General features: G+C 46.8%; 1 protein-coding gene across 1 annotated transcript in view; it reads left to right on the forward strand.

The window, feature by feature from the left end:
• Positions 1-27,010, forward strand: part of LOC110260966 (uncharacterized) — a 61,032-nt gene that overhangs the window by 15,757 nt on the left and 18,265 nt on the right. Inside the window, exons 4-6 of the mRNA XM_084960336.1 lie at positions 803-869; positions 22,446-22,531; positions 22,711-22,831. Of these exons, the coding sequence (XP_084816462.1) occupies positions 803-869; positions 22,446-22,531; positions 22,711-22,831 (274 nt within the window). The remainder of the gene's footprint in view (positions 1-802; positions 870-22,445; positions 22,532-22,710; positions 22,832-27,010) is intronic.

Below are 27,010 nucleotides of genomic sequence, written 5' to 3' on the forward strand. Positions count from 1 at the left end.
GAACTGATATCAGTGAAATAAAATTCATGTTTATTTCCTTTTTTAAGCCCATGCCTGTGGCATCTGGAGGTTCCCAGGCGAGGGGTTGAATCAGAGCTGCAGCTGTGGGCCTGTGCCACAGCCAGAGTAACACCGGATCTGAGCCGCATCAGTAGTCTAGGCTGAAGCTTGTGGCAAAGCTGGATTCTTAACCCACTGAGCAAGGCCAGGGATCGAACCTGAGCCACAGAGGGAAGTGACATTAATTATGCATTTCCAGTGTGGTCCTTAGTTCCTCTTTTCCCTTTCTCCAAAATCTGGGACTTTCTACCACTGCTCCCTGCATCTTCCCTAGATGTTTTATTGACATAAACTTTTTTGCTTTTAGGGCCACACCCAGGGCATATGCAAGTTCCCAGACTAGGGGTCCAATCAGAGCTACAGCTGCTGGCCATAGCCACAGCCACAGGGACACAGGATCCAAGCCACGTCTGCCACTTAAACCACAGCTCGCGGCAACTCTGGATCCTTAACCTACTGAGCGAAGCCAGGAATCGAATCCGCAACCTCATGGTTCCTAGTTGAATTGGTTTCCGCTGCAACACAAAGGGAACGCTGATAAACTCTTTCTTGAGTAGAGAAATAGAATTAGGAGAGTATTTGTGGGTAGTGATTAGCTGGCCCTCACAGTGGTGTTTATTTGAATATTAGTATAATGGAGTTTGGGGGGGCAAGCCTTTCTACTTAAGTTTCTTGGTGCTATCGATAGTGTGAAAATGAGTTTCTAATTTCATCCTAAAAAGAAAGCAATTTATTTTTCTAGGATTTAAGATGTCTTCGTTGGTCAAACTTCATAGAAGACGAAAAAGAAAACCTTCAGTAGCTATAAGGTAAAGTGAGATATTCTTTAAATTTGTGTCTTGGGTTTTTGTTGACACCAGGGTAAAATAGCAGAAAACGAGGACATAAATACAGATATCAAGATTTAATTTTTTTGCTGATTTCCCTTCGGTTTTATTTATTTATTTATTTTGTCTTTTTTGTCTTTTTGTCTGTTGTTGTTGTTACTGTTTTTGCTATTTCTTGGGCCGCTCCCGTGGCATATGGAGTTTCCCAGGCTAGGGGTTGAATCGGAGTTGTAGCCGCCGGCCTACACCGGAGCCACAGCAACGCAGGATCCAAGCCGTGTCTGCGACTACACCACAGCTCACGGCAATGCCAGATCGTTAACCCACTGAGCAAGGGCAGGGACCAAACCCGCGACCTCATGGTTCCTAGTCGGATTCGTTAACCACTGCGCCACGACGGGAACTCCCCAGTTTTATTTTATATTTAAAAACTGTGTCTTTTGGAATTCCCATCATGGCTCAGCAGTTAACGAATCTGACTACCATCCATGGGGACACAGGTTCAATCCCTGACTTTGCTTATGCTGCTTCTGAGGTCTAGGTTCCAGGGAGCTCGTTGAAATAAGCAGCTCAGCCGACTCTGCACTCAGTGTTGGAACCACTTTAGGAATCCTGCCTCCGGTGGAAGCGAATCCGACTCGTATTCATGAGGATGTGGGTTTGATCCATGCCCTTGCTCAGTGGGTCAGGGATCCAGCGTTGCCATGAACTGTGGTGTAGGTCGAAGTTGAAGTTTGTTGCTGTGGCGGTCACGGTGGCCGGCAGCTGTAGCTCTGATTTGACCCCTAGCCTGGGAGCGTCCGTAGGTCACAGGTGCAGCTCAAAAAGCAAAAAAAAAAAAGAAGAAAAAAAGAATCTTGCCCCCCCCAGTAAATTGCTGGTACCACTTATTTAGGAAACTCTGCTAAACAGCTACTCGTAGCATGTGACGCATGGCCAATTGCTAATGTTGGAGTGGAGGTGCTTGCATTTTTTTTTTTTTTTTTTGTCTTTTGTCTTTTTGTTGTTGTTGTTGTTGTTGCTATTTCTTGGGCCACTCCCGCGGCATATGGAAGTTCCCAGGCTAGGGGTTGAATCGGAGCTGTAGCCACTGTCCTACGCCAGAGCCACAGCAACGCGGGATCCGAGCCGCGTCTGCAACCTACACCACAGCTCATGGCAACGCCGGATTGTTAACCCACTGAGCAAGGGCAGGGACTGAACTCGCAACCTCCTGGTTCCTAGTCGGATTCATTAACCACTGCGCCACGACGGGAACTCCGGTGCTTGCATTTTTTTGTTTGTCTTTTTTTAGGTCCCAACCTGTGGCTTGTGGAGTTTCCCAGGCTAGGGTCTAATAGGAGCTGTAGCTGCCGGCCTACATCAAAGCCACAGCAATGAGGGACCTGAGCCGTGTCTACCCCCTGCACCACAGCTCATGGCAACACCGGATTCTCAACCCACTGAACGAGGCCAGGGATCGAACCTGCATCCTCATGGATGCTAATGGGGCTCATTAACCGCCGAGCCACGACGAGAATTCCAAGGTGCTTGTAAATAAAGCCAGCGTGGGAACTGCTATAGATCTGAGTGTTAGCCCGCATCACAGCACCTCGCCTGCCGTCCTGCCTGCCTGGTACGGAGTAGGCACTCCTTGGATATATGCTAGTTGGCATTGAGTGAATGAATGAATGTTTATTTGCTTTCTCCTCCCATAGCCCATTTGAAATGTTAAATAAGCAGCAGTTGTATAGGCTATAACCTTATAGCAAAGGAAAGTAGGGAAAAATTGTAAAAGGCAGACAGAAACATTCAAAATTTCAGCTGTTTTGAATCATAGTTTTCCATATCAAATTATCCCATATTTAGCCGTTGAAAAGAACACGCATTTATTATAATTACAGCTTTGTGGGTCAGAAGTGCAATGTGGGTCTCACCGGGCTAAAAAATCAGGGTGCCAGCAGGCTGTGTTCCTTTCTCAAGAGGCTGTAAGCTTCCTTATTCATTGAGAATATTGGTAGAGGCGTTCCTGTTGTGGCTCAAGGGTTTGAGAACCTGATACAGTGTCCATGGGGATGCGGGTTTGATTCCTGGGCTTCCTCCATGGGTTAAGGATCAGGCGTTGCCACAAGCTGTAGCGTATGTCACAGATGCAGCTCTGTAAATTCAACCCCTAGTCCAGGAAACTTTTGCATATGTTGCAGGTTCAGCCGTTAAAACAAAAACAAACACACAGGCAAACCAGAATGTTGGTAGAATTCAATTCCTTGTTATAGGACTGAAATCGACATTTCTGGCCATTAGCTGAGGGCCATTTGTATCTTCTAGAGGCCCATTCCTTGGCCCGAGACCCCCTTCCTCCGTCTTAAAAGCCTGCAACATCATGTTTCAAATCTTTCCTCCTTCTCCAACACCCCTCTCTGGTTCCAGCCTGGAAAGGATCTCTACTCATGTGATTAGATTTTGAACCAGGTAAAGTACAGTGCACCCATCTCAAGGTCTGTATCCTTAATCGCATCTCTGAAGCCCCTCTTGCCCTGTAAGGAACCACAGTCACAGGCTTCAGTAATTTTGCCGTGAATGTCTTTGTAGGCCATTCTTCTGCTTGCCTTTAGGGCTCATGGCCTCAGTGGCCCTTGAGAGCATTGCTCCACGAGGGGCCAGCACAGCTCTTCTCTTTGATTCTAAGATACCATTAATTTATTGCACATTTTTTCTAGGATCCCACCAGTGGCATAGGGATGTTCCCAGGCTAGGGGTTGAATCAGAGCTGCAGCTGCCGGTCTACACCACAGCCACAGCAATGCAGGATCGGAGCCATATCTGCGACCCACACCACAGCTCACGGCAACACCAGATCCCCACCCCACTGAGCGAGGCCGGGGATCAAAACCTCATCCTCATGGATACTAGTCGAATTCGTTTCTGCGGCGCCACAAGGGGAACTTATTAGAGAAGTTTTTCAGATAAAAACTGAAGTAGAGAAACAATGTAATATACCGCTGTGTATCCATCCTTTTATTCTAGTAAATACTGACTTGGTAAATTGTGTGTCATCTATACCCGTCCCACCCCAGTTTGAAATTATTTCCAATCAATCTCAGAACATATTTTTACCTATGTATTTATTTTAATATGTATTTCTGGAAGATGTCAGAGTTTACTAATGCAACTCCCCAAAATCGATTTTTTTTTTTCTTTTTGGTCTTTTTGCCTTTTCTAGGGCCGCTTCCCGCAGCATATGGAGGTTCCCAGGGTAGGGGTCTAATCGGAGCTGTAGCCACCGGCCTACACCAGAGCCAGAGCCAGAGCAACGCCAGGTCCCAGCTGCATTTCCGACCTATACCACAGCTCATGGCAACGCCAGATCCTAAACCCACTGAGTGAGGCCAGGGATCGAACCTGCAGCCTCATGGCTCCTAGTCGTATTCTTTAACCACTGTGCCGCGACAGGAACTCCCCTAAATCACTGGTTTAATATCACCAAATATCTAGAAACTGTTTATATTTCTTGATTGTCTTATAGAAGTACCTACAGTTTACATATTTTATATTTTTTTTCTTCCAAGGCTGCAGGTGTGGCACATGAAAGTTCCCAGTCTAGGGGTTGATTCAGAACTACAGCTGATAGTCGTAGCAATACCAGTTCCGAGTTGTGTCTTCAAACTACATCACAGCTTGAGGTAATGTTGGGTCCTTAACCCACTGAGCATAACCAGGGATCAAACCAGCGTCCTCATGGATACTGGTTAGGTTGGTTTCGTCTGAGCCTCGACAGGAACCTGCTTTCAGTTTGTTTTAATTGAGATCTAACATGCGCATATTACACTAGGTTGATGTCTCTCTTCTTTCTTTTTTCTTTTGCATAAGATGGACAGAACACAAAATTGCCATTTTGACAGTACATTTTTTTCTTTTGGTTGTGCCTGTGTCATGTAGAAGTTTGCCGGCTAGAATCGAACCTGAGCCACAGAGGAAACCTGCCACAGTAGTGACAATCTTCTCGGTCACCAGGCAACTCCCTTGACTGTACATTTAACTGTGTGGTTTCGTGGCATTAAGTACATTCAGCCTTGTGCAACCTTCGTCATCATTCATCTCCAGAACGTCATCATTGTTCCATGCTGAATCTTTTTGCCTGTTAAATAACTCCCCATTCCTCTAGCCTACATCAGAATATCCTTTTCTTAAAAAAAATTACCATCTTGGAGTTCCCATTGTGGTGCAGTGGTTAACGAATCCGACTAGGAACCATGAGGTTTCGGGTTCGATCCCTGGCCTTACTCGGTGGGTTGGGGGTCTGACATTGCCATGAGCTGTGGTGGAGGTTGAAGAAGTGGCTCCGATTCTGAGTTGCTGTGGTTGTGTCATAGGCCTGCAGCTTCGCCTCTAATTAGACCTCCATATGCCGTGGGTGCAGCCCTAAAAAGTCAAAAAGACCAAAAAAAAACCTTACACTGTATTTAAGTTTTCTTCTTTTTTTTTTTTTTTTTTTTTTTGTCTTTTTGCCGTTTCTTGGGCTACTCCCGCGGCATATGGAGGTTCCCAGGCTAGGGGTCCAATCGGAGCTGTAGCCACCGGCCTACGCCAGAGCCACAGCAACGCGGGATCCGAGCCGTGTCTGCGACCTCCACCACAGCTCACGGCAACGCTGGATCCTTAACCCACTGAGCAAGGGCAGGGACCGAACCCGCAACCTCACGGTTCCCAGTCGGATTCGTTAACCACTGCGCCACGACGGGAACTCCCTAAGTTTTCTTCTATATGTGGTTTCATACAAGTCCTTTTTTTTTTTCGTCTTTTTGCCTTTTCTAGGGCCAATCCCTCGGCATATGGAGGATCCCAGGCCAGGGGTCCAATTGGAGCTACAGCCGCCAGCCCACGCCAGAGCCACAGCAACGCCAGATCTGAGCTGTGTCTGTGACCTACACCACAGCTCACGGCAACACCAGATCCCTAACCCACTGAGCAAGGCCAGGGATCGAACCCACAACCTCATGGTTCTTGGTCGGATTCATTAACCACTGCGCCACAACGGGAATTCCATACTTTAGTCCTTTTGTGCCTGAGCCACAGCAACGCGGCTCATTATGTTTATTTCATTTAACATAATGTCCTCAAGGTTCATCCATGTCGTGGCCTGTGGCAGGATTTCCTTCCTTTGCAGATTTCCTTCCATTGGATGTGTGATATTGTCAGCTTGACTGGACCATGCTGTGCCCAGGTATTTGGTCAAAGAAAAAAGTTTTTTTTTTTTTTTAGTCTTTTTGCCTTTTCTGGGGTCGCACTCACGTCATATGGAGGTTCCCAAGGTAGGGGTCTAATCGGAGCTGTTGCTGCCGGCCTACGCCACAGCCACAGCAACTCCAGATCCGAGCCGTGTCTGCGACCTACACCACAGCTCACGGCAACGCTGGATCCTTAACCCACTGAGCAAGGCCAGGGATCGAACCCGCAACCTCATGGTTCCTAGTCGGATTCGTTAATCACTGTGCCAGGACGGGAACTCCTTCCTGGTCAAACATTTTTATGGGTGTATCTGTGAGGGTGTTTTTTTGTTTGTTTTTTTTGGCTGTGCCCACTGCACGTAAGTTCCTACACTAGGGATCAAACCCTTGCCACTCCAGCAACCCAAGCACTGCAATGACAGTGCGGATCCTTCACCCACTGCGTCAGAAGGGAACTCCTCTGCGAGGGTGATGAACCATTAAGGGAGTTCCCATTGTGGCTCAGCAGATAAGAATCTGACTGGCGTCCATGAAGATGAAGGTTTGATCCCTGGCCTTGCTCAGTGGATTAAGGATTCAGTGTTGCCGTGAGCTGTGGTGTAGGTTTCAGATGAGACTTGGATCCCATGTTGCCCTGGCTGTGGCTGTGTTAAGGCCGGTGGTTACAGTTCCAGTTTGACCCCCAGCCTGGGAATTTCCATATGCTGCAGGTGCAGCCCTAAAAAGACAAGGAAAAAAAAAAAGATTGACTTGTTTTGTGGTGTAGTATAGTCTAACCTTGAGTCTCTTCAATATGTACTTGAAAAACGTGTATTCTGCTGCTGTTGGGTGGAATATTCCATAGTGATTGATATTTCTTAAGCCTTCTTTTTTTTTGGTCCCACATCCATGGCATGCAGAAGTGCTCGAGCCAGGGATTGAACCCATGCCACAATCATAACCCAAGTCGCTTCAGTGACAACACTGGATCCTTAACCTTTTGAACCACAAGAGAACTCTTTATCTCCTAAACCTTTTTAATTCCATAGATTCCTCATCTTTTTTTAAAAAAAAGTCTTTTGTTACTTTTGAAGCAGATTTTCTAGAGTTTCCTGCAGGCTGGATTGTGTCAATTTGCATCCTCTGGTTTTTCTTTTCTTTTGCTTTTTAGGGCTGCACCTGTGGCATGTGGAGGTTCCCAGGCTAGGGGTCTAATTGGAGCAACAGCTGCCAGCCTACCTAGTGTCTTCAACCTACATCCCAGCTCACAGCAACGCTGGATCCTTAACCCACTGAGTGAGGCCAGGGATTGAACCCACAACCTCATGGTTCCTAATCGGATTCCTTTCTGCTGTGCCATGACGGGAACTCCTATTTGTATCCTTTGATGTCGTTTAGCCTGTCCTTCTGCCTCTTGTATTTCCTGTATGTTCTACGAAGGTTTTGACGTGTTTGTGATTCAGGTGGTTTTTGGCAGTAAAATTCCATAGGCGATGTTTACTTTTGTTGACAAGTACCTAATGCCTAATTATCTTTCTGTTTATATCGTTAACAACTATTGATCTTTGTCTGGGTCCATTAATTCGCTGGGGGTTGTGAACTGTTGATAACCAATTATTCTATTATTCTCTCATTATTTATTGACTGTTCTCTTTCTGTGATACCACCTTTCTTAGGTGGAACCCTTCACCCTTTGGAACAAGATAGTGTCAAAACACATAAATAAGAATTGTATAAATCTATCTGTTGGACATGCTTGAGGTTTATAAATTATCTCAGAATACAGGTTGGGCAGAGAACACTTCTGTGTATCTCAAGAGTGTTGGCTTTTCAGTATCTGGTGTTTTGTTCTTGCTTTTGGTCATATTCTTTCTTTGGTCATTTCACTAGAATGCATTAATTTCCTAGCCCTTGGGGAGGTTAAAGGTATAAATTGTTTCTTGCTGTGGGATTGATTGGTGATCATTAAGCCCCAGCATCTCTGTGGAATTGCTTGGCCGTGTTTTTCTTCTTGCTGACGGTATTGTTAGATTTCCCTGGGATCATAGGCGGATACCCAGGCAGTAACTGAGGGAATGGGCCATGTTATGGTTTTATGTGGCGTAGGCTGCATATCAATTCGTAATCCCCAATAACGGAGGGTTTTCATGTACTTGTATTGACCGGTGTGATCCCACATGGCAGAAATGGCAGCAAAACAACGGACAGTTACTTTCCTGTGAAGTAAGGGGGCAGCAGAGTCCTAACAGGCTGTACTGGAGTGTGAAGCTAAGGAGATAACCTGACATGCTGACAGTATGACATGCAAAGTTTGGAATGTGTTGCTGTTGAAACCCACTGTCCAGAGAGCGGTACAGCATCTTCCAAGGGTAAGGTCAGCTATATGTTTGGGTTATTGGTAATAACAGCAGTATATTGGGGTTTTCATGAAATAGAAAAATGGAAGCACTAGGTGTTGAAGTTCTCCTTTATATAGCAATTTTTTTTTTTCTTTCTGCTTTGTAGGGCTGTACCCGAGGCATATGGAAGATCCTAGGCTGGAGGTCCAGTTGGAGCTGCAGCTGCCGGCCTATGGCACAGCCGCAGCATCACCAGATCCAAGCCACATCTGTGACCTACACCACAGCTTATGGCAACACGGGATCCTTAACCCCCTGTGCAAGGCCGGGGATTGAACCTGTGTCCTCATGGTTATTAATTAGATTCATTTCAGCATTGGTATTTTCTTTCTTCTGTTTTTTCACTTATGTTTATAAAATATTAAGGGCAAATACAATAAAATACTCAAGTTTTTACCCCAAATAAATACCACTACACAGCAAAAGTTGTTGAAGTTGCTAAGAAGGAGTATCAGCTCCCCAGTTCCCCTTTTGGGGAAACTTGAGGTGTTGGCAGTGGTGTTTTGGGGGTCCTGGTATATGGCAGTGTGTGGGTTTTTTGAATGAGGTAGTTGAAAAAGGTCAAGAAGTTTCTAGTTCTGGTTCCAGTAATTGTTTTCATGTGCTAAATGGGCTCCGTAAAACCTAAAGTTTTATTGAGTTAAAAAAAAATTTACAGAGTTCCCTTGTGGTGTGGTGGGTTAAGGATCTGGCTTTGTCACTGCAGTGGCTCTGGTTGCTGCTGTGTTAAGAGTTCTCCCCTTGACTGGGGAACTTCTGCATGCCAAGGGTGTGGCCAAATGTAATGTTAAAAATGTAAAAAATGTTAAAAAACCATAGATGGGAGCCGTTGTGGCTCAGTGGTTAATGAATCCAATAGGAACCATGAGGTTTTGGGTTCCATCCCTGCCCTTGCTCCGTGGGTTAAGGATCCGGCACTGCCATGAGCTGTGGTGTGGGTCACAGACACAGCTCGGATCTGGCGTTGCTGTGGCTGTGGTGTAGGCTGGCAGATACAGCTCTGATTGGACCCCTAGCCTGGGAACCTCCATATGCTGTGGGAGCGGCCCAAGAAATGGCAAAAAGACAAAAAAACCAAAAAACAAAAAACCTTAGATAACTTCTAAGTTGTCATTTTAACTTTTTTTTCTTTTTCCTTTTGCTTTTGAGTGCTTCACCCACGGCATGTGGAAGTTCCCAGGCTAAGGGTTGAATCAGAGCTATAGCTGCCAGCCTATGTCACAGCCATAGCAACTTGGGATCCGAGCCACAACTGCTTGCTTGGATCCTACAATGCTGTATCCTCAACTCACCGAGCGCGGCCAGAGATCGAACCCTCAACTTTGTGGTTACTAGTTGGATTTGTTTCCACTACACCACAACGGGAACTCATAAACTGTTATTTTCGTCGAAATCATATAGGGAGATCCTATTGTGACTCAGCAGGTTAGGGACCGATGCAGGTGAGGATGTGAGTTCGATTCTTGGCCTCCCTGTTCAGTGGGTTAAGAATCTTGCATTGTCGCTGCAGTGGCTTGGGTCGCTGCTGTGATGTGGGTTTAACTCCTGGCCTGGGAATGTCTACATGCCGTTTGGCCCAAAAACAAAAAGCGTTCACTTTAGTACATTTGTTCCTTCTTTGGTTACGCATTGAACACCTGTCATGTGGCAAGCACTCTTCCAAGTGCTGGAGTTGAAACAGTGCATGGGACAGACCAAAACTCCCTGCCTTCTGGGAGCTTCCCTTCCTTCTCGGGATTAGATCACACATGTGCGTTAGTAAAAATCCATAGTGTGTGGCTGGTGCTCCTCAACACTGTCAGCAAAGCCAAGAAAAGTTTGAGAAACTGCTGCAGCCAAGACATGTGGACTGTATGTAAGGTGGTATCTGGAATGGAATCCTAGACCAGAAAAACATGCATTAAGTAGAAATTGAACAAATCAGAACAAAGTATGGGCTTTACTTAACTATAGCCATTCGTCTTATTGTGACAAATGTGCCACACTAGTGGGAGATGCTAATAATAGGAGAGATTAGGTATGGGTTCTCTTGGAGCCCCCCCCCCCTTTTTTTTGCGTTTTAGGGCTGCACCTGTGGCATATGGAGATTCCCAGGCTAGGGGTTGAATCGGATCTGCAGCTGCTGGCCTACACCACAGCCACAGCAATACCAGATCCTTAACCCACTGAGTGAGGCCAGGGATGGAACCCAAAACCTCATGATTACTAGTCGGATTCGTTTCTTTTGTGCCATAATGGGGACTCTGGATCTATCTTATATACGTACCATCTTTTTACAGTTTTTCTCAAAATCTAAAACTATTTCTTTTTTTTTTTTGGGTCTTCTTAGGGCCACACCCACGGCATATGGAAGTTCCCAGGCTAGGGGTCAAATCAGAGCTACAGCTGCCAGCCTACACTACAGCCACAGCGACATGAGATCCAAGCTGCGTCTGCAACCTACACCACAGCTCACGGGAACACCGGATCCTCAACCCACTGAGCAAGGCCAGGGATCAAACCCGCAACCTCATGGCTCCTCGTCGGATTCGTTTCCGCTGTACCATGAAGGGAACTCCCTAAAACTATTCTTAAAAATGAAGTTTATTGTAAAAAACGTGTGTGTGAGAGAGAGAGAGATGGAGAGAGCAGATCTTGATGTGTGACATGAAGAAAAGTGAGCCAGGTTGGAGGGGGAGGGGGCCCAGGTGGGGGGGAAGGCGAGGGAGGGCCCTGCAGAGAAGATGACAGTTGGGCAGAGCCCCGGCTGGAAGCGAGGGAGCTGCCCACCTGGGTACCTGGGTATGGGGCGAGGGGGAGAAGTGTGTGTTCACGACAGGGAACGGCAAGGGGCAGGGCGCTGCGGGGGCGAACAACCCGGAGGCCCGCTGGTTGCCTTGGGGGAGCTGTGGGAGATGAGGAGGGAATGAGGTCTGCCAGGTGGGGAGGGGGCTGGGCATCGGGAACCTTTTAAGCCCTGGTCAAGATTTTGGCATCGACTCTGGGCCAGATGCAAATGAAGCCGTGGCTCTGGCCTCCTTCCCTGTGGCACGGATCCCACCTCCCCATGGCCCACCTTTCATAGGCTTTGAACAGTCCCGTTGGAGGGCAGCATTAGGCTTTAGAGCAGGGGTCGGACCACGCCAGCCTCGGGGTCACATCCTGTCCCACCTGTTTTTGTACAGAGCCATGTGCAAAGTTGAGCCTTGCCTTTTCCCTTCCTGCCTGCAGCGAGGCTGTTTCATACATTCAGAGTCCGTTTTGTAATGGATTTTCACATTCTGTATTCCATCCCGGGGTCCTCTTGACTTCCTAAATTAGTGTTAAAATTTATACACGTTAAGGTTCATTTTATGCTGTATTTAGTGGGTTTTGACAACTGCCTTTGTGTTGTGTCTCCACCATTACTGCATCATGCAGAATAATGCCCCTGCTTGGAGAAAAAAAAACCCTGTGCTTCACCTCTGCAACTCCTTCCTGGCAGACCCTTGCCCACCACCAATCCTTTCCTCATCTCGTTAATTTTGCCTTTCCCAGAATGTCGTATAATTGGAAGCACACATGATGTAGCCTATTGAGACTGGCTTCTTTGACTTAGCAATATGCATTCAAAGATTTATCCAAGTCTTTTTTGGGAGGGCGAGCTGCAGGTGGGGCATATAAAAGTTCCCAGGCTTGGGGGTCACATCGGAGCTGCAGTTGCTGTACCACAGTCCTAGCGACGCAAGATCCGAGCCTCGTCTGTGACCTGCACCGCAGCCCGTGGCATTGCCAGATCCCCAACCCACTGAGCGAGACCAGGGTTTGAACCCTCATTCCTCACGGTTGCTAGTGACCGTGAGACACAATGGGAACACCACTTATTTCTTTGAATTGCTCAAATATTTCTACGGATGTACTGTAATTTGTTTATTCACCTATGGAAGGGTATCTTGTTGTATACACTTTTTGGCAGTTGTGAATAAAGCTGCGTAGGCATTTGTGTGGATGCTTTTGTGTGGACATACATTTTCTGATCAGGTGTGATTGCTGACTGACCTCATAACACTGTATTCAGCTGTGTACTGACCCCTGCTCTTTAAAGTACTGTGGAAGGAACCCATGTCTTTTTTGTTGTGTCCTTTTAACAGTGCCATGTCACTACTCTTTTCCTACTTCTGGAGACTTGACTGAAATTTCTCTAGAGGAGTGTTAAAATTCAAATTGTTTTCAGTGAAATTTGAAATGATGATGGAACTTCTAAGAGTAGATTCTTAAAAATCTTTTTAATTTTAAAATTTATTCCCAGTGGGTCCTATCCTGAGAACTTAATAGATCAGCGGTCTAATAAGTTGAGTAATTGAGATACACCAGTAAAAAGTTAAAAATAGTTGCACTAGCATTCCTCGAGGCGTTGGAGTGACATGTACATTTAATTTGAAATTGGAAGGAATGTGTTTCGATGGACTTTCTCCATAGGTACATAAGGTTCTCTCCCGATAAAGACATCCGACTGAAATAAAAGGAGTTCCCGTTGTGGCACAGCGATAATGCATGCGACTAGTATCCAGCAGGACACAGCCCTGCTCAGTGGGTTAAGGATCCGCCGTTGCCTTGAGCTGTGCTGTAGGTCGCAGACGTGGCTTGGATCTGGTTCGGCTGGGGCTGTGGCGGAGGTTGGCAGCTACAGTTCCAATTTGACCCCAGCCGGGGAACTTCTAAGTGGGACGGGTGCAGCCATTAAAAAAACAGGTCACATTCACAGAGTTTTTATTACAGTATATTCTAATTATTTTATTATTATTGTTCATATCTTCTGTATCTAATTTATAAATTACACATAGATTGGTATGTGAATGAAAAACTTGATATAAATAGGGTTTGGTGCTGTCTGAGGTTTCAGGCATCCACTGAGGGTTTTGGAATGTGTCCCCTTTAGATAAGGGGGACCGCTCTGTATATTTTTGTGGAGGGGAAGTTTCTGGTTTCGTTTGGCATAATTCTCCTTTTTCTTAATGATTTTTATTTTTTTCCATTACAGTTGATTTACAATGTTCTGTCAATTTCTACTGACATATATATACTGATATACATATTCTTTTTATATTCCTTTTTTTTTTTTTTTTTGAGGGCCCCACCTGTGGCATGTGGAAGTTCCCAGGCTAGGGGTCAAGTTGAAGCTATAGATGCCAGCCTACACCACCGCCTACACAACGCCAGATCCGAGCTGCATCTGTGACCTACACCACAGCTCACGGCATTGCCAGAACCTTAACCCCCTGAGTGAGGCGAGGGATTGAACCTGTGTTCTCATGGGTACTAGTCAGATTTGTTTCTGCTGAGCCATGTTGGGAACTCCTATATATTCATTTTTCACATTCTCCTCCATCATGTTCCATCACTAGTGACTAGATACAGTTCCCTGTTTTGTTTTTTTAGTGGCTGCACCTGTGGCATATGGAAGTTCCCAGGCTCTAGGGGTCAAATCTGAGCTCTAGCTGCCGGCCTACACCAGAGCCAGATCCGAGCTGCGTCTTTGACCTACACCACAGCTCAAGGCAACGCCGGGTCTTAACCCAACAAGTGGGACCAGGGATCGAACCCGTGTCTTCAGGTTTACTATTTGGATTTGTTGCTGATGAGCCAAGATGCGAATTCCCCAGCATAATTATTTTGAGATTCATCTGTGTTGGGTAGATTAAGTACATCATGTCTTAATTTTTTATTTTTTTATTTTTTTGCTATTTCTTGAGCCGCTTCTTACAGCATATGGAGATTCCCAGGCTAGGGGTCCGATCGGAGCCGTAGCCACCAGTCTACGCCAGACCAACAGCAACGCTGGATCCGAGCCTCGTCTGCAACCTACACCACAGCTCACGACAACGCCGGATCATTAACCCACTGAGCAAGGGCAGGGACCGAACCCACAACTTCATGGTTCCTAGTCAGATTCGTTAACCACAGAGCCACGACGCCACGACGGGAACTCCCATCATGTCTTTATTGCAGAGCAGTTTTGCATTTTACGGGGCTATGGCCTGTGTCCCACTGTAGTTCACGTGTTGAAGCCTTAACTCCCAATGGGACTTTATTTGGAGACAGGGCTTTTAGTAGGCGAATAATATAAAATGAGGTTGAAAGGGTGGGGTCCTAAGCCAATAGAATTGGTGGCCTTATATAAGAGGAAGAGAGATCTCTTTCCATGTGGATGCACAAAGGCCATGCAATGACACAGCAAGAAGGTGGCCGTCTGCAAGCCAGGAAGCGAGCTCTCATCACAGCTCAACCATGCCGACAGTCCTGATCCAGGACTTCGGCTTCCGGAACTCTTACACATTTCTGTCATTTTGGCTGTCCAGTCAGTGGTATTTTGGTGTGCACCGAGCAGGCTTAGACGTATGGATGTACTTACAGTTTATATTTTTCATTCACACCGATATTTGAAGGATATTTGCAGTTGGGGCTATTGGCAAGTAAAGCTACTGCATACATTCGTGTACAAGTCTTTGTGGCGGCATATGCTTTCATTTTTATTGGGCAGATGTCTGGATGTGGAATGGCCTAGTGATGTGTTTTCCTTTTTCAAAGCTGCCAAATAGGGAGTTCCCGTCGTGACGCAGTGGTTAACGAATCCGACTAGGAACCATGAGGTTGTGGGTTCCATCCCTGCCCTTGCTCAGTGGGTTAACGATCTGGCGTTGTCGTGAGCTGTGGTGTAGGTCGCAGATGCTGCTCGGATCCCAAGTTGCTGTGGCTCTGGCGTAGGCCGGCGGCTACAGCTCTGATTCGACCCCTAGCCTGGGAACCTCCATATGCCGTGGGATCGGCCCTAGAAACGGCAAAAAGACAAAAAAAAAAAAAAAAAAAAGCTGCCAAATAATTTTCTCAGGAGATGGTACCATTTTCCATTCCCACCAGCAGCAGATGAGGCTTCTGGTTCCCCTGCCTCCATCTTGAGGTTTGAATTTTGAATCGCTTTTAGATGGTCCACCCAGAAGTGTGGGGAAAGACACTTCCCCTGAGGCGGCATGGCCAGGAGAGGCTTCCCAGGTAGTGTGGATCTCTCCCTCAGGCTCCCTATGTTCTCAAATGACCTTTTTTTTTTTTTTTTTTTTTTTTTTTTTGCCTATATGAACTTACTTTCCACAAAAATATAGCTTGACCAATTTTTTTTTTTTTTTTTTTTTTTTTTTTTTTTTGCTTTTTTTTAGGGCCGCACCCATGGCATATGGAGATTCCCAGGCTAGGGGTCCAATTGGAGCTACAGCTGCTGGCCTACAGCACAGGCTCAGCAACATCAGATCTGAGCTGCATCTGTGACCTACACCACAGCTCACGGCAACGCCGGATGCTTAACCCACTGAGCAAGGCCAGGGATCGAACCCACAACCTCTTGGTTCCTAGTCGGATTCGTGCCTAGCCACGACAGGCACTCCAGCAACTCTGGATCCTTAATCCAGGGAGTGAGGCCAGCAATTGAATCCACATCCTCACGGAGACTATGTCTGATTCTTACCCACAGAGCCACGATAGGACCTCCACCTCATGTTAAAAAGTGTGTGTGGGGAGGTTGACGTGACCCAGCTCGCATGGTTTTTCCAAGGCTTAAATATAATGCATTGAAAACATCTTCAGTGAACATCTGGGAAACTGGTCATTTCCTGGGATGTATTTGTAATTATAAGTTCCATTTTTCTACTTGACAGTGAGTGGTTCACCTGCTATTCCCGAAGTGAGTAGGAGAAGAACTGAAGTTGAATGGGTGCCTCTGGTTCGAGGGAGGTCGCAAAGCATGTGGCAAAATACCGTGGCCTCCCCAGGGCTCCTGGTGACCTTGCAACATTTAATAATGTCCAAGCTTTCCTCTGGACGTTTGTGTTGTAATGGGCATGTCCTTCCCGTGCATATTTGCAGACACCCACAAAGGTAATTCCTCATGGAAGAAGCATCTTCTGTGCTTGAAGAAGGATGTTGCTCAGGCCTCTGGGGTCCTAGCTGGTGCGGGTGCCAGCCTACGTCAGTGCTTGGGCTGCTGTGCCCGAGCACGGGTCTTTTGGCCTGTGAAATCCTTTGTCCAGCTGGCCGAGGTGCATTCTGAGTGCACGGGGCCTTCCTTCCCGTGGAGGAGTGGAAGTTATTCTTTGATGGCTGGGCCAGACTGCTCATCCGATGTTACTGGCATTGGAAAGGTGGTTCAGAAAGGAGATTCAAGGAGTCGTGTAATTGACATTAGCCTGGCCAGGTAGGCTGCAGCGGGAACATACATCCAGGGAAGTGGGAGGAACCTGTGAGGGGGGGAGGTCCCGGTTCTGGATTCATTTCGCCAGGTGGGGGTGTCTGGAGGCCTTCTCTCCCCTGCCTGACCGCTGGGTTCCAAGAATCCTGCAGCGTTTCTCCTTAGAGCCGGCTGGCTTTCTTGGCATCGTTCAGCCTAGTTGCTAGGAAGCCGAATAAAGCCAATGCAACTTCCTTTTGACTTACTCACATTGAACCATCTGCTTATTCCTTCTCATGGCCTTCAAACTTGGCGAGAATCATCGAGAAGAGGGTCGAGCAGAGCATCTGTGCTCCTTATCCTTCTTGGGGATGGAAATCTTTCTAATAACTCTTTAACCCTCGCACTCCAAATGTATAAAATAGTTCGTCTTGTTCATCCCCCTTGTTTCTTCCAGCTAACCATTTGAAGCAGGCCTTTTCTTCATAGGTTGTGCCCTTTTCTTGGTTTTAGATCAGCTTTGTTATTTGTCATCCACGAACCTTTTGAATGAGGAGGAAGGCCTCACTGTATGTCAGAATGCATTTGGTGTGTGTGTGTGTTTTTTAACAGTGGTTTTTTTTTTTTTTTTTTTCTTTGTCTATTTGCCTGTTCTTGAGCCGCTCCCGCGGCATATGGAGGTTCCCAGGCTAGGGGTCCAATCAGAGCTGTAGCTGCCGGCCTACGCCAGAGCCATAGCAACACGGGATCTGAGCCGGGTCTGCAACCTACACCACAGCTCATGGCAACGCCGGATCCTTAACCCACGGAGCAAGGCCAGGGATCGAACCCGAAACCTCATGGTTCCTAGTCAGATTCGTTAACCACTGCGCCATGGTGGGAACTCCTTTAACAGTGGTCTTAATCGAGGATTAATACTTGCAATCGATGCGAATCATTTAGGAATTTTTCTCTCATAAGCTCCATTGTGGAGTCAGGGTCAGATACATGCAAGGTGGCAGATCATCCACAAAAATTTACGGTGATACTGATGGAGCATCTTTCTGGCAAAGGGAAGCTTCAAAATACAATAGTGATTTATTGGTATTATCATTTTTCCTAATTCCCAAACACCACCAGCATTGCATCCTTCACTTTCAGGTTTAGTTCAGCTAAGGTGGGAAGTCAGCTTCATGCAGTTGAAGTTCCTTGAGTCCGTAGTCAATGAGTTTATAGTGGTCCTTTCTTGGTGACACAGCTGTGCCTTCCATTGTCATCTCTCCCAAAGCAGTGAGCAAACCAACCAGACAAAAATAGAAGTAGGCATTACAAACTCAAATAAGGGTTCTTGGAGAGAACGTCTGGAGAAGAGCCATTGTTCGAGTTTTTAAAACCCAGTTGAACAGAAGACTCAGTCCCCTTTGAGTGTATCAGACCCGTGGAAAGCGATGGCAGGACTATGGGAGATAATTTCTTCTTAAGTGTAATTTGCTCCTTGTTGGTTTTTTTTAGCAGTAATCCACATAAACCTTTTACACCGACTTCTTATTCTCCCCAAGAGGGCCACTTAAAGGAGAGCGAAGATAGGCTAAGGTAAAATTTTATTGTTGTGGCTCCATTTGCTAAAAGCTTTGGTAATAATTTAGATGTGGTCTTACAGTGCAGACGTATGTGTTTGTTAAAAATGATGTTATTAATATTTGCTTTCTGGAAAGTCCCTCAGGTCAACTTGATCATATTTTGCCATTCTGCTTCAACCTCCACCTTTTGGGAGGCCTTTAGACCCTAGGAAGTAAAATAGACCTGCAGCCCGAAGGGACTCAACCCCCCTTTGTGGGTTTCTCCGTTAGCTCCGCCTGGGGGACCCACCTGGTGGGTTATCTGTAGCAGGCCCTCGATGTCTTTCTTTTTTTCTTTTTTTGGCCACACCCGCAGTATATGGAAGTTCCTGGGCCACATATTGAACCCATGCCACAGCAGTGACCTGAGCCAGATCCTTAACCATTAAGCCACTGGGGAATCACCTAGACTTCCTTGTTTTATAATCTTTTCAGGGCTGTACCCACAAGATATGGAGGTTCCCAGGCTAGGGGCTGAATCAGAGCTGCAGCTGCCGGCCTACACCACAGCCACAGCAATGCCAGATCCAAACTACATCTGCGACCTACACCACCACTCACGGCAATGCCGGATCCTTAACCCGCTGAGCGAGGCCAGGGATCGAACCTGCATCCTCATGGATACGAGTCAGGTTCATAACCTACTGTCACAGCGGGAACTCCTACCCTTCGTTTTTCAGCTCCCTTCTTGCATGCCTCCATACCTTTTCTCTGCTACCATCTAACCATTGGTATGTGCTCAAAAAATGCAAATTTGGAGTTCCCGTCGTGGTGCAATGGTTTACGAATCCGACTAGGAACTGTGAGGTTTCGGGTTCGATCCCTGGCCTTGCTCAGTGGGTTAAGGATCTGGCGTTGCCATGAGCTGTGGTGTGGGTCGCAGACGCAGCTCAGATCCCATGTTGCTGTGGCTCTGGCGTAGGCCGGTGGCTACAGCTCCGATTCGACCCCTAGCCTGGGAACCTCCATATGCCGTGGGAGCGGCCCAAGAAATAGCAAAAAGACAAAAAAAAGAAAAGCAAATTTATTTTATTACGAAATGGACCAATACTCCAGAGCACTTAAATATAAAAAAGGTCACTTAGGAGTTCCCATCGTGGCGCGGTGGTTCATGAATCCAACTAGGAACCATGAGGTTGCGGGTTCTATCCATGGCCTCGCTCAGTGGGTTAAGGATCTGTCATTGCCATGGGCTGCGGTGTTGGTCACAGACATGCCTTGGATCCTGAGTTGCTGTGGCTTTGGCGTAGGCTGGTGGCTGCAGCTCCGATTAGACCCCTAGCCTGGGAACCTCCATGTGCGGTGGGAAGCAGCCCTAGAAAAGGCAAAAAGACAAAACAAAACAAACAAAAAAAAAGTCACTTAAATTTTTTTTGAACCCAAGAAATGGATAAATAGATGTAAAAGTGTCTGGTCAGAAAAAGTGAAAATCCCTCTTCGGAACTCCGAAGTTTTCCCCTCCCCTGCTAATAATGGAAACGGCTCCCGCTGGTATCCTGTTCTGGAACTCACGTCTTTCACTAATGTTATGTCCCGAGGGTTATTCCTCCTCATTGTTTTTGAGCATTGGGCAGTGTGCTAAAGGCAGCCAACTGGTTTTGAAGGTTATCTTGTGTAGTTTCCTCTGCCGTCTACCTTTGGCAGCGGGGTTCTGAGACCCCAAAGAGGTAAATCACCATGGCAGTTCAGGATTGTTGCCTCGGATCTACCTCTGTCGTTTGGGTAAAAGCAGCTTTCCTTGAACTGTATTTGAATTGATTTTTGTATGTATGAACCTTGACAGGGCCTCTCTCTTGCCTGCATGAACGTTGAGCTTTGTGTCAGATTAGATTAATAATTCAGCATTGAAAAATGCTTTCTTCAACTGCGGAAGCACTTGAAAGAAGAGAATTCGGGAGTGACTATTAATGGGGGTTAGTGTCTCGCAGGTAGCATTTCCTGAAAAGGAGACTTAGCTCCTTGCACTGTTTGGTGATTTTCCTGAACTTGAGATTCGCCTAGTCTTGGGTCTGAAACTTTTTAAAGTGAAGGAGGATGATAGGGCTTTCATCCGTTGGTATCTGTATCAGGCACTCGTTTACGGGATTTACCTGACGAGCTCCTCGAATCCTCATAGCAACTCTTAGAGGCAGGGTCTCCCAATAGCCCCACTTTACAGGTGAGAAAACTGAGGCATAAGGAGGTTCCGGCTTACCTGGTTAGTAAGTGGCGGAGCGGAGATGCACATCCAGGCAGTGGCAATTTTCACATTATACAGCCTCTCCTGGACGAACTGGTCCTTGCTTCTGCCCTCACCCCCGACCCCCTCTAATTTCTTAGGCTGATGGTGGGGCGTTTCCATACCACTTTATGAGAAGAAAGCAAGTGTGTGAAGTTGGCCGTTTGTGCCTGCCAGGGCCCAGTGTGTAGTAGAAGCTGGAGCAGGCAGGTAGCCTGAAGAATGCATGGCCTCTGGAGTGCATGACGGAGAGAAAGCCTGCCTGGGGGAGGGAGGCGTTCTTGGGTTGCTCAGCATTCTCAGGGCAGTAGGGCGGCATGGACTCAGGCAGAAGCTCAACATTTGGAAGTCTGGAGCTGCAAGTCTGCTCTGTTGGGAGGGTGGATGTGGACACGATCCTGAGTGAAAATTATACAGGGGGAGTTCCTGATGCGGCACAATGGAAACGAATCCGCCTAGGAATCATGAGGTTGTGGGTTCAATCCCTGGCCTTGCTCAGTGGCTGAAGGATCTGGCATTGCTGTGAGCTGTGGTGTAGGTTGCAGACATGCCTCAGATCTGGCGTTGCTGTGGCTGCGGCGTAGACCGGTGGCTACAGCTTGGATTAGACCCCTAGTCTGGGAACCTCCATATGCTGTGGGTGCGTGCGGCCCTAAAAAAAAAGACAAAAAGAAAAATTATATAGGGGAAGAACAAAGGGAGCTAAGCTTGCACACAGCTTTTTGAGCAGTTATGAGGTGTTTGTTTGTTTTGCCTTTTTAGGGCCGCACCCGTGGCACATGGAGGTTTCCAGGCTAGGAGTCCAATCGGATCTGCAGCCACTGGCCTATACCACAGCTGATAGCAACGCCAGATCCTTTACCCACTGAGCGAGGCCAGGGATCAAACCCACATCCTCATGGATGCTAGTTGGGTTCGTTAACCGCTGAGTCACGATGGGAACTCGAGTCATGGTTTGACTAAGGTGTTCTGTGGCCGCTTTGCCATGCAGTGTGATGCCTCTAGTGAGAAAAGAGCTAATTGCTGTCTGCCCAGGTGGTTCTCTCCCTGGCAGGACATTCCTTGTGCCAGAAAGCATTGGTGTCTGGATGCTGGAGGCCTGAAGTAAAAACACCTGATTTAGGGTACATGGTGCATCAAATGCTCCCCTTTCTTTTTAAATCACAGCAAAGGGGACTACTTTAGATGGCAGATAGATTACCTAGCATCTGTGCATCTTTTTCAGGCCATTAGCAAGGGAAAAGAGCTTGCTCATAGGAGCTGTGGCGTGTTGAGAAGTAAAGTGAGCAGATCTTGTTGATTCATTTTGTACCCATATCCAAGGAAAACCATCAGAGATAAGTGCCCCTTCTTTACAAAATGAACTCTACAGATGAAATTATCTCATATCCTTTAGAATTAATGCCTTAAAGTATGAATCTCACTCTGTGTCGGAGTCTTAGGTGACGAAGAACCATGGCTCCATGTAGTCCGTTTTGTTATAACAGACAAGAGGAAATGAATGGGAAAGGGTAGATTCCCAGATACTGGGAGTTCCCATTGTGGCTCGGTGGTTAACGAATCTGACTAGAAACCATGAGGTTGTGGGTTCGATTCCTGGCCTTGCTCAGTGGGTCAAGGATCTGGTGTTGCCATGAACTGTGGTGTAGGTCACAGACATGGCTCGGATCTGGCGTTGCTGTGACTGTGGGGTAGGCTGGAGGCTACAGCTCTGATTTGACCCCTAGCCTAGGAACCTCCATATGCCACAGGTGCAGCCCTAAAAAGACCAAAAAAAAAAAAAAAAAAAAATTCCCAGATACTAAAAATATTCTAAAAGAAGAACAGATTATTGAGCATGATTTTACTGCTAAGTAGACGCCACCTTTATTTAGGGGCTTATATATTGTGCTAGTGATCTTGTATTTATTTTTTTGGCTTTTGGGGACATAACATTTGGAGGGAAACTGTATTTGCACAAACACTTCTATTTTCCCTCATCCAGCAGCCCTGAGGAATTGCAGCAGAAGGCGGCCGATTATTCAAAAGAGACTGAGGGTGCCCCCACCCAATGCCAGGACTGTCACTTCGGTAAGAGTCTTGTTAAGAATCCATTCTGCTTTCCGCTCTCCTCTATCCTTTGCAGAGGTGTCGTCTTTCACTTACACTTTTTGTAACAAACCCCGAAAACCTTTCTTGGGATGAGCTTTTGCTCACCGGTGCTCTGCTCTTGGCCTTGCAAAAAGCATGAATACATCAATATTTTTCAGATGATGCCAGGGACGCTCGGGAAGAGAGGCTTTTCCAGTACTTTTATCAAGTGATTCAGAAAGAGCGTGATCAAGAGAGGCCTTCAGATTGCATTATCGTTTTTATCAACAAAGAACAGAGGTAGATGCATTTCTCTTCGGCGTTTCATATAGGTTGTGTAAAACAAATTGACGTAGCTAAGTCACACTGAGCATTGAAACGCAAAGCGATCTGCTCGAACACTGCTTTAAGAGTTACAAGAATTACGCTGTTGGGTTGATCAGAGTGGTGATAGAGGCATCCTGTGGGTGGAGAGATGCCTGAAGATTCCTGTCTAATTCAGCTCTGTCTAATTCAGCTTTTCTTTTTCTTTCTTTTTTTTTTTTTTTCTTTGTCTTTTTAGGGCTGTACCCAAGGCACGCGGAAGTTCCCAGGCTATGAGTCGAATCGGAGCTGTAACTGCCTACACCACAGCCACAGCAATGCAGGATCCCAGCTGCATCTGCAACCTACACCACAGCTCACGGCAATGTTGGATCCTTAACCCACTGAGCAAGGCCAGGGATTTAAACTGTCCTCATGGATGCCAGTCAGATTCGTTTCCTCTGAGCCACAGTGGGAACTCCTTATTCAGCTTTTTTGTGTTGCCCGAGTTTACTACAGTGAGCATCTATAAATTTTTTTTTTTTGCTTCTTAGGGCTGGACCCATGGCATATGGAGGTTCCCAGGCTAGGGGTTGAATCAGAGCTGTAGCCACCAACCTACACCATAGCCAAAGCAATGCCAGATCTGAGCTGTGTCTGCAACCTACACCAGAGCTCATGGCAATATAAATTTTTTTTTGCCCACCCCTCTTCGGCTTATGGAGTTCCCGAGCCAGGGATCAGATCCGAGCCACAGTCTCAGCCTCCGTCACAGCTACAGCAATGCTGCATCCTCAACCTACTGTGCCAAGCTGGGGGTCCAACCTGTGTCCCAGTGCTTCTAAGATGCTGCCACTCTCATTGCGCCACAGCAGAAATTCCTGCTAATTTTATCAGTCAAAAGAAAAAACCGAAGCTATTTTCTGGGTGGGGTTCCCTGTGCCAGCCCTGATCTAGTGTAATGTGCCAGAAAGGTCGCTCTTACTCATCTTTCAGAGAAGGGTCCTCCCATTTCATAGCTGTGTGTTGAACTCCTCCCAGCCTTTGTGCTGTTTTTGCTTCGATCTGCGATGCCCATTTCCTCTTCTCCTCCGGCACAGCTCGCACAGGCCGTGTAAGCATAATTGCCTCTTGGTCTGTCTCCAGCTGGTATGTTGGGCTCAAGTCATGCCCTGATCTCCCACACCACTGCCTGGCACTTGATGGCAGACGGGAACTTCACATTTGAGGGTAACTGTGTCTCTGGATTTTGTCGGGTTTTATAGTGCTTGGCAGAGAGCCTGGCCTGTAGGCGATTGGTCGGATGGCAGTATACACAGTTACTCCAGGCCAGGCCCTGAGTGTGTTATACGAAGACCCAGACCTGGTGAGGACTAATAATTCCTGAACAGAAGGCCAGGCACACACAAAACACAACCCAGCATTAAGGTAGCATTCGTTTTCGGCACATATTTATGTGAAAATAAACAGTTTAAAACTGACTCAAGGTTCCTGTTGTGTCTCAGCAGAAACGAATCTGACTAGCATCCATAAGCACGGGGGTTCAATCCCTGGCCTTGCTCAGTGGGTTAAGGATCTGGTGTTGCCATGAGCTGCAGTGCAGGCTGCGCTGGCGTGCCTGTGGCATCAGCCGGCAGCTGCAGCTCTGTTTTGACTCCTAGCCTGGGAACCTCCAATGCCATGGGTGCAGCCCTAAAAAGACCAGAGGAAAAAAAAAATGACTCAATTTTTATTCTATGATGTCTCCTTTTCAGAGAGCTACTTTATTTGTAGGTAGCATCTCTGAGTTTGTAAAGCCACATCATAGCTCCATCTCGTTTGGAAGGGTATGTGGGTTGGACCTTGGGAGACAGCATCCTAGAAGAAATGAGGTCAGTCGTAGCGTGGGGAGGGTGAGAGAGGGCAGTTCATTTTACATTAGAAAATGATGGGATTTCCCTTTAATAATTGAAAGACAACCAGCCATGCCCCGGATTAATTTGATCATGTAGCAATTTAAACTGGTTTTGAACCCAGAGGCGGTCAGGACGCAGCATGCATAGGAGCCTTGTTTTCCCTCAACATTTGGCAAGCCTGCTCCCATCCCCTGCATCGGCCCTGGAAGCTACGTTAATCTTCCGACTAGATGAGCTTTCTCAAAACTTGTAGCAAGCATCCCCCCCACTGACTTGTAGCCTTTTGCTCTTCCTTTTGGATCGTGACTGATTCTAGCGGCCATTGGACTTCAACAACCCTGATGTTCTTGCCAGGGCCAGGCTGGCTGGTGTGAATTTGAGTGCAGAGCTTTGTGGCGGAGAAGGCTGGTCTCCCCGGTCACCCTGGAGGGGTGGTCACTCCACTGCCTGGTGCTCTGTGGGTCTGGCATGTAGCCATGGATCAGAATCCTGGTGGATGCAATTTAGGAATTCTGCCGTGTGGGCTCTGCATCTGACAGAGATGGCACACACCAGGCGGTGTCTCTGGCTCTCTTGTCTCTTGAACATCGGAAAGATTTGGAGGGATCAGTTAGTGGGCTAATTCATCCCTTTATATTCCAAAACAGGAATTAATTTTCAAATCATGTGTCACCCATTTTTTGGGGGGGTCATTTTAGGGCCACACCTGTAGCATATGGAGGTTCCCTAGGCTAGGGGTCGAATCAGACCTCAGACTAGCCTGCATTGCAGCACAGCAATGCCAGGTCCGAGCCGTGTCTGCGACCTAAACCACAGCTCACGGCAAGAGGGGTCCTTAACCCACTGAGCGAGGCCAGGGATCGAACGTGTATCCTCATGGGTACCAGTCAGATTCGTTTCTGCTGAGCCATGTCAGGGGACTCCTCAAATCATGTCATCTCTTGAACTATTTTGTGACAGTTTTCACTCATGGGCTGTCACTTTGCAAATATGAAGTGTCATGTGTTTGTTTTCCTCTTGAATTTATTTTCTGAAATCGTTCCTACTTTACTAAACCGGCTTCTAGAAAAGCTTTTTTTCTGCCATCATTAATTTTTCATTCACAAAATATACCTTTTGCGCACTGTTACATGTCAAGCTCTGTGCTGGGCACAGACAGAAACGTAAAGATAATGAAGTAACAATTCCTATTTGGACCACGCATAGTCTAATAAGATGCCACATGCATAAATAACAAATGGAAGGTGGACTATGCTAAGGGTTGTTGCTGCTCTTAAGTTGCGTGTACACACAAGGAAGAGACGGTTACCGTTGTGGGGGCCAATGAGATGAATCAAGGAGGATTCAGGGAATAGTATCATTTGAGCTGGGCCTTTTTGGGGGGGCATCCTCATTTCATGACAGTTCATATTTGCAGAGTGAAAATTATCACAAAGTAGTTCACATGAGATATCATGATTTGAATTAGTCAGGTTCATTACCACAGAGTCACAACAGAATCGCCTAATGCAGGTTTCTCAGCAGATATGAGACAGGAATGGAAGCATGAAGCCGAAGGAGTAGCAGAGGAGCGATTCTCAAGGGCTGAGGCCAAGGAAACAGGGATGAGATGACTGGGTTTTGATCCAAGGTCCGTTATGGGGTGGTTGGTGTTGATTGGATGCTTAATTCCAGTGTTGACCATTTACTCTTCTGCAAGGAATTGTCTCAGTGGTAATAACCTCAATAAGGACTGGTCTCTCCCAGGAACTAATTATCAGGAGCATTTGCTTGGTTTTTCTGAAGATACAGCCCCTCTGTTCTTTAATATAGTTGAAAATTTTCACTGTGGTCTTTAAATTTAATTGATGTCAGTGAATAACACTTGAATCATTCCATTTTGAAAAACATGGGCCAGGAGTTCCCGTCGTGGCTCAGTGGTTAACGAATCCAACTAGGAACCATGAGGTGGTGGGTTCGATCCCTGGCCTTGCTCAGTGGGTTAAGGATCTGGCGTTGCCGTGAGCTGTGGTGTAGGTTGCAGACTCGGCTGGAATCCTGTGTTGCTGTGGCTGTGGTGTAGGCCGTCAGCTACAGCTCCGATTGGATCCCTAGCCTGGGAACCTCCATATGCCATGGGAATGGCCCATCCCGTGGCCCAAGAAATGGCAAAAAGGCAAAAAGAAAAAAGAAAAACACGGGCTATATTCATGGTGCTCAGACCCAGTGTATCATGCCACACAGAAACACGACTTTGACCAACCCTGCTTTCTTTATAAAATTATGTACATAATCAACCAAA

Source organism: Sus scrofa, chromosome 6 (assembly GCF_054392235.1).
Source record: "Sus scrofa isolate SSC_HxYL_T2T_F1_AM1 chromosome 6, Sscrofa_HxYL_maternal_Yorkshire_Landrace_v2.0, whole genome shotgun sequence".
Taxonomy (NCBI): Eukaryota; Metazoa; Chordata; class Mammalia; order Artiodactyla; family Suidae; genus Sus; species Sus scrofa.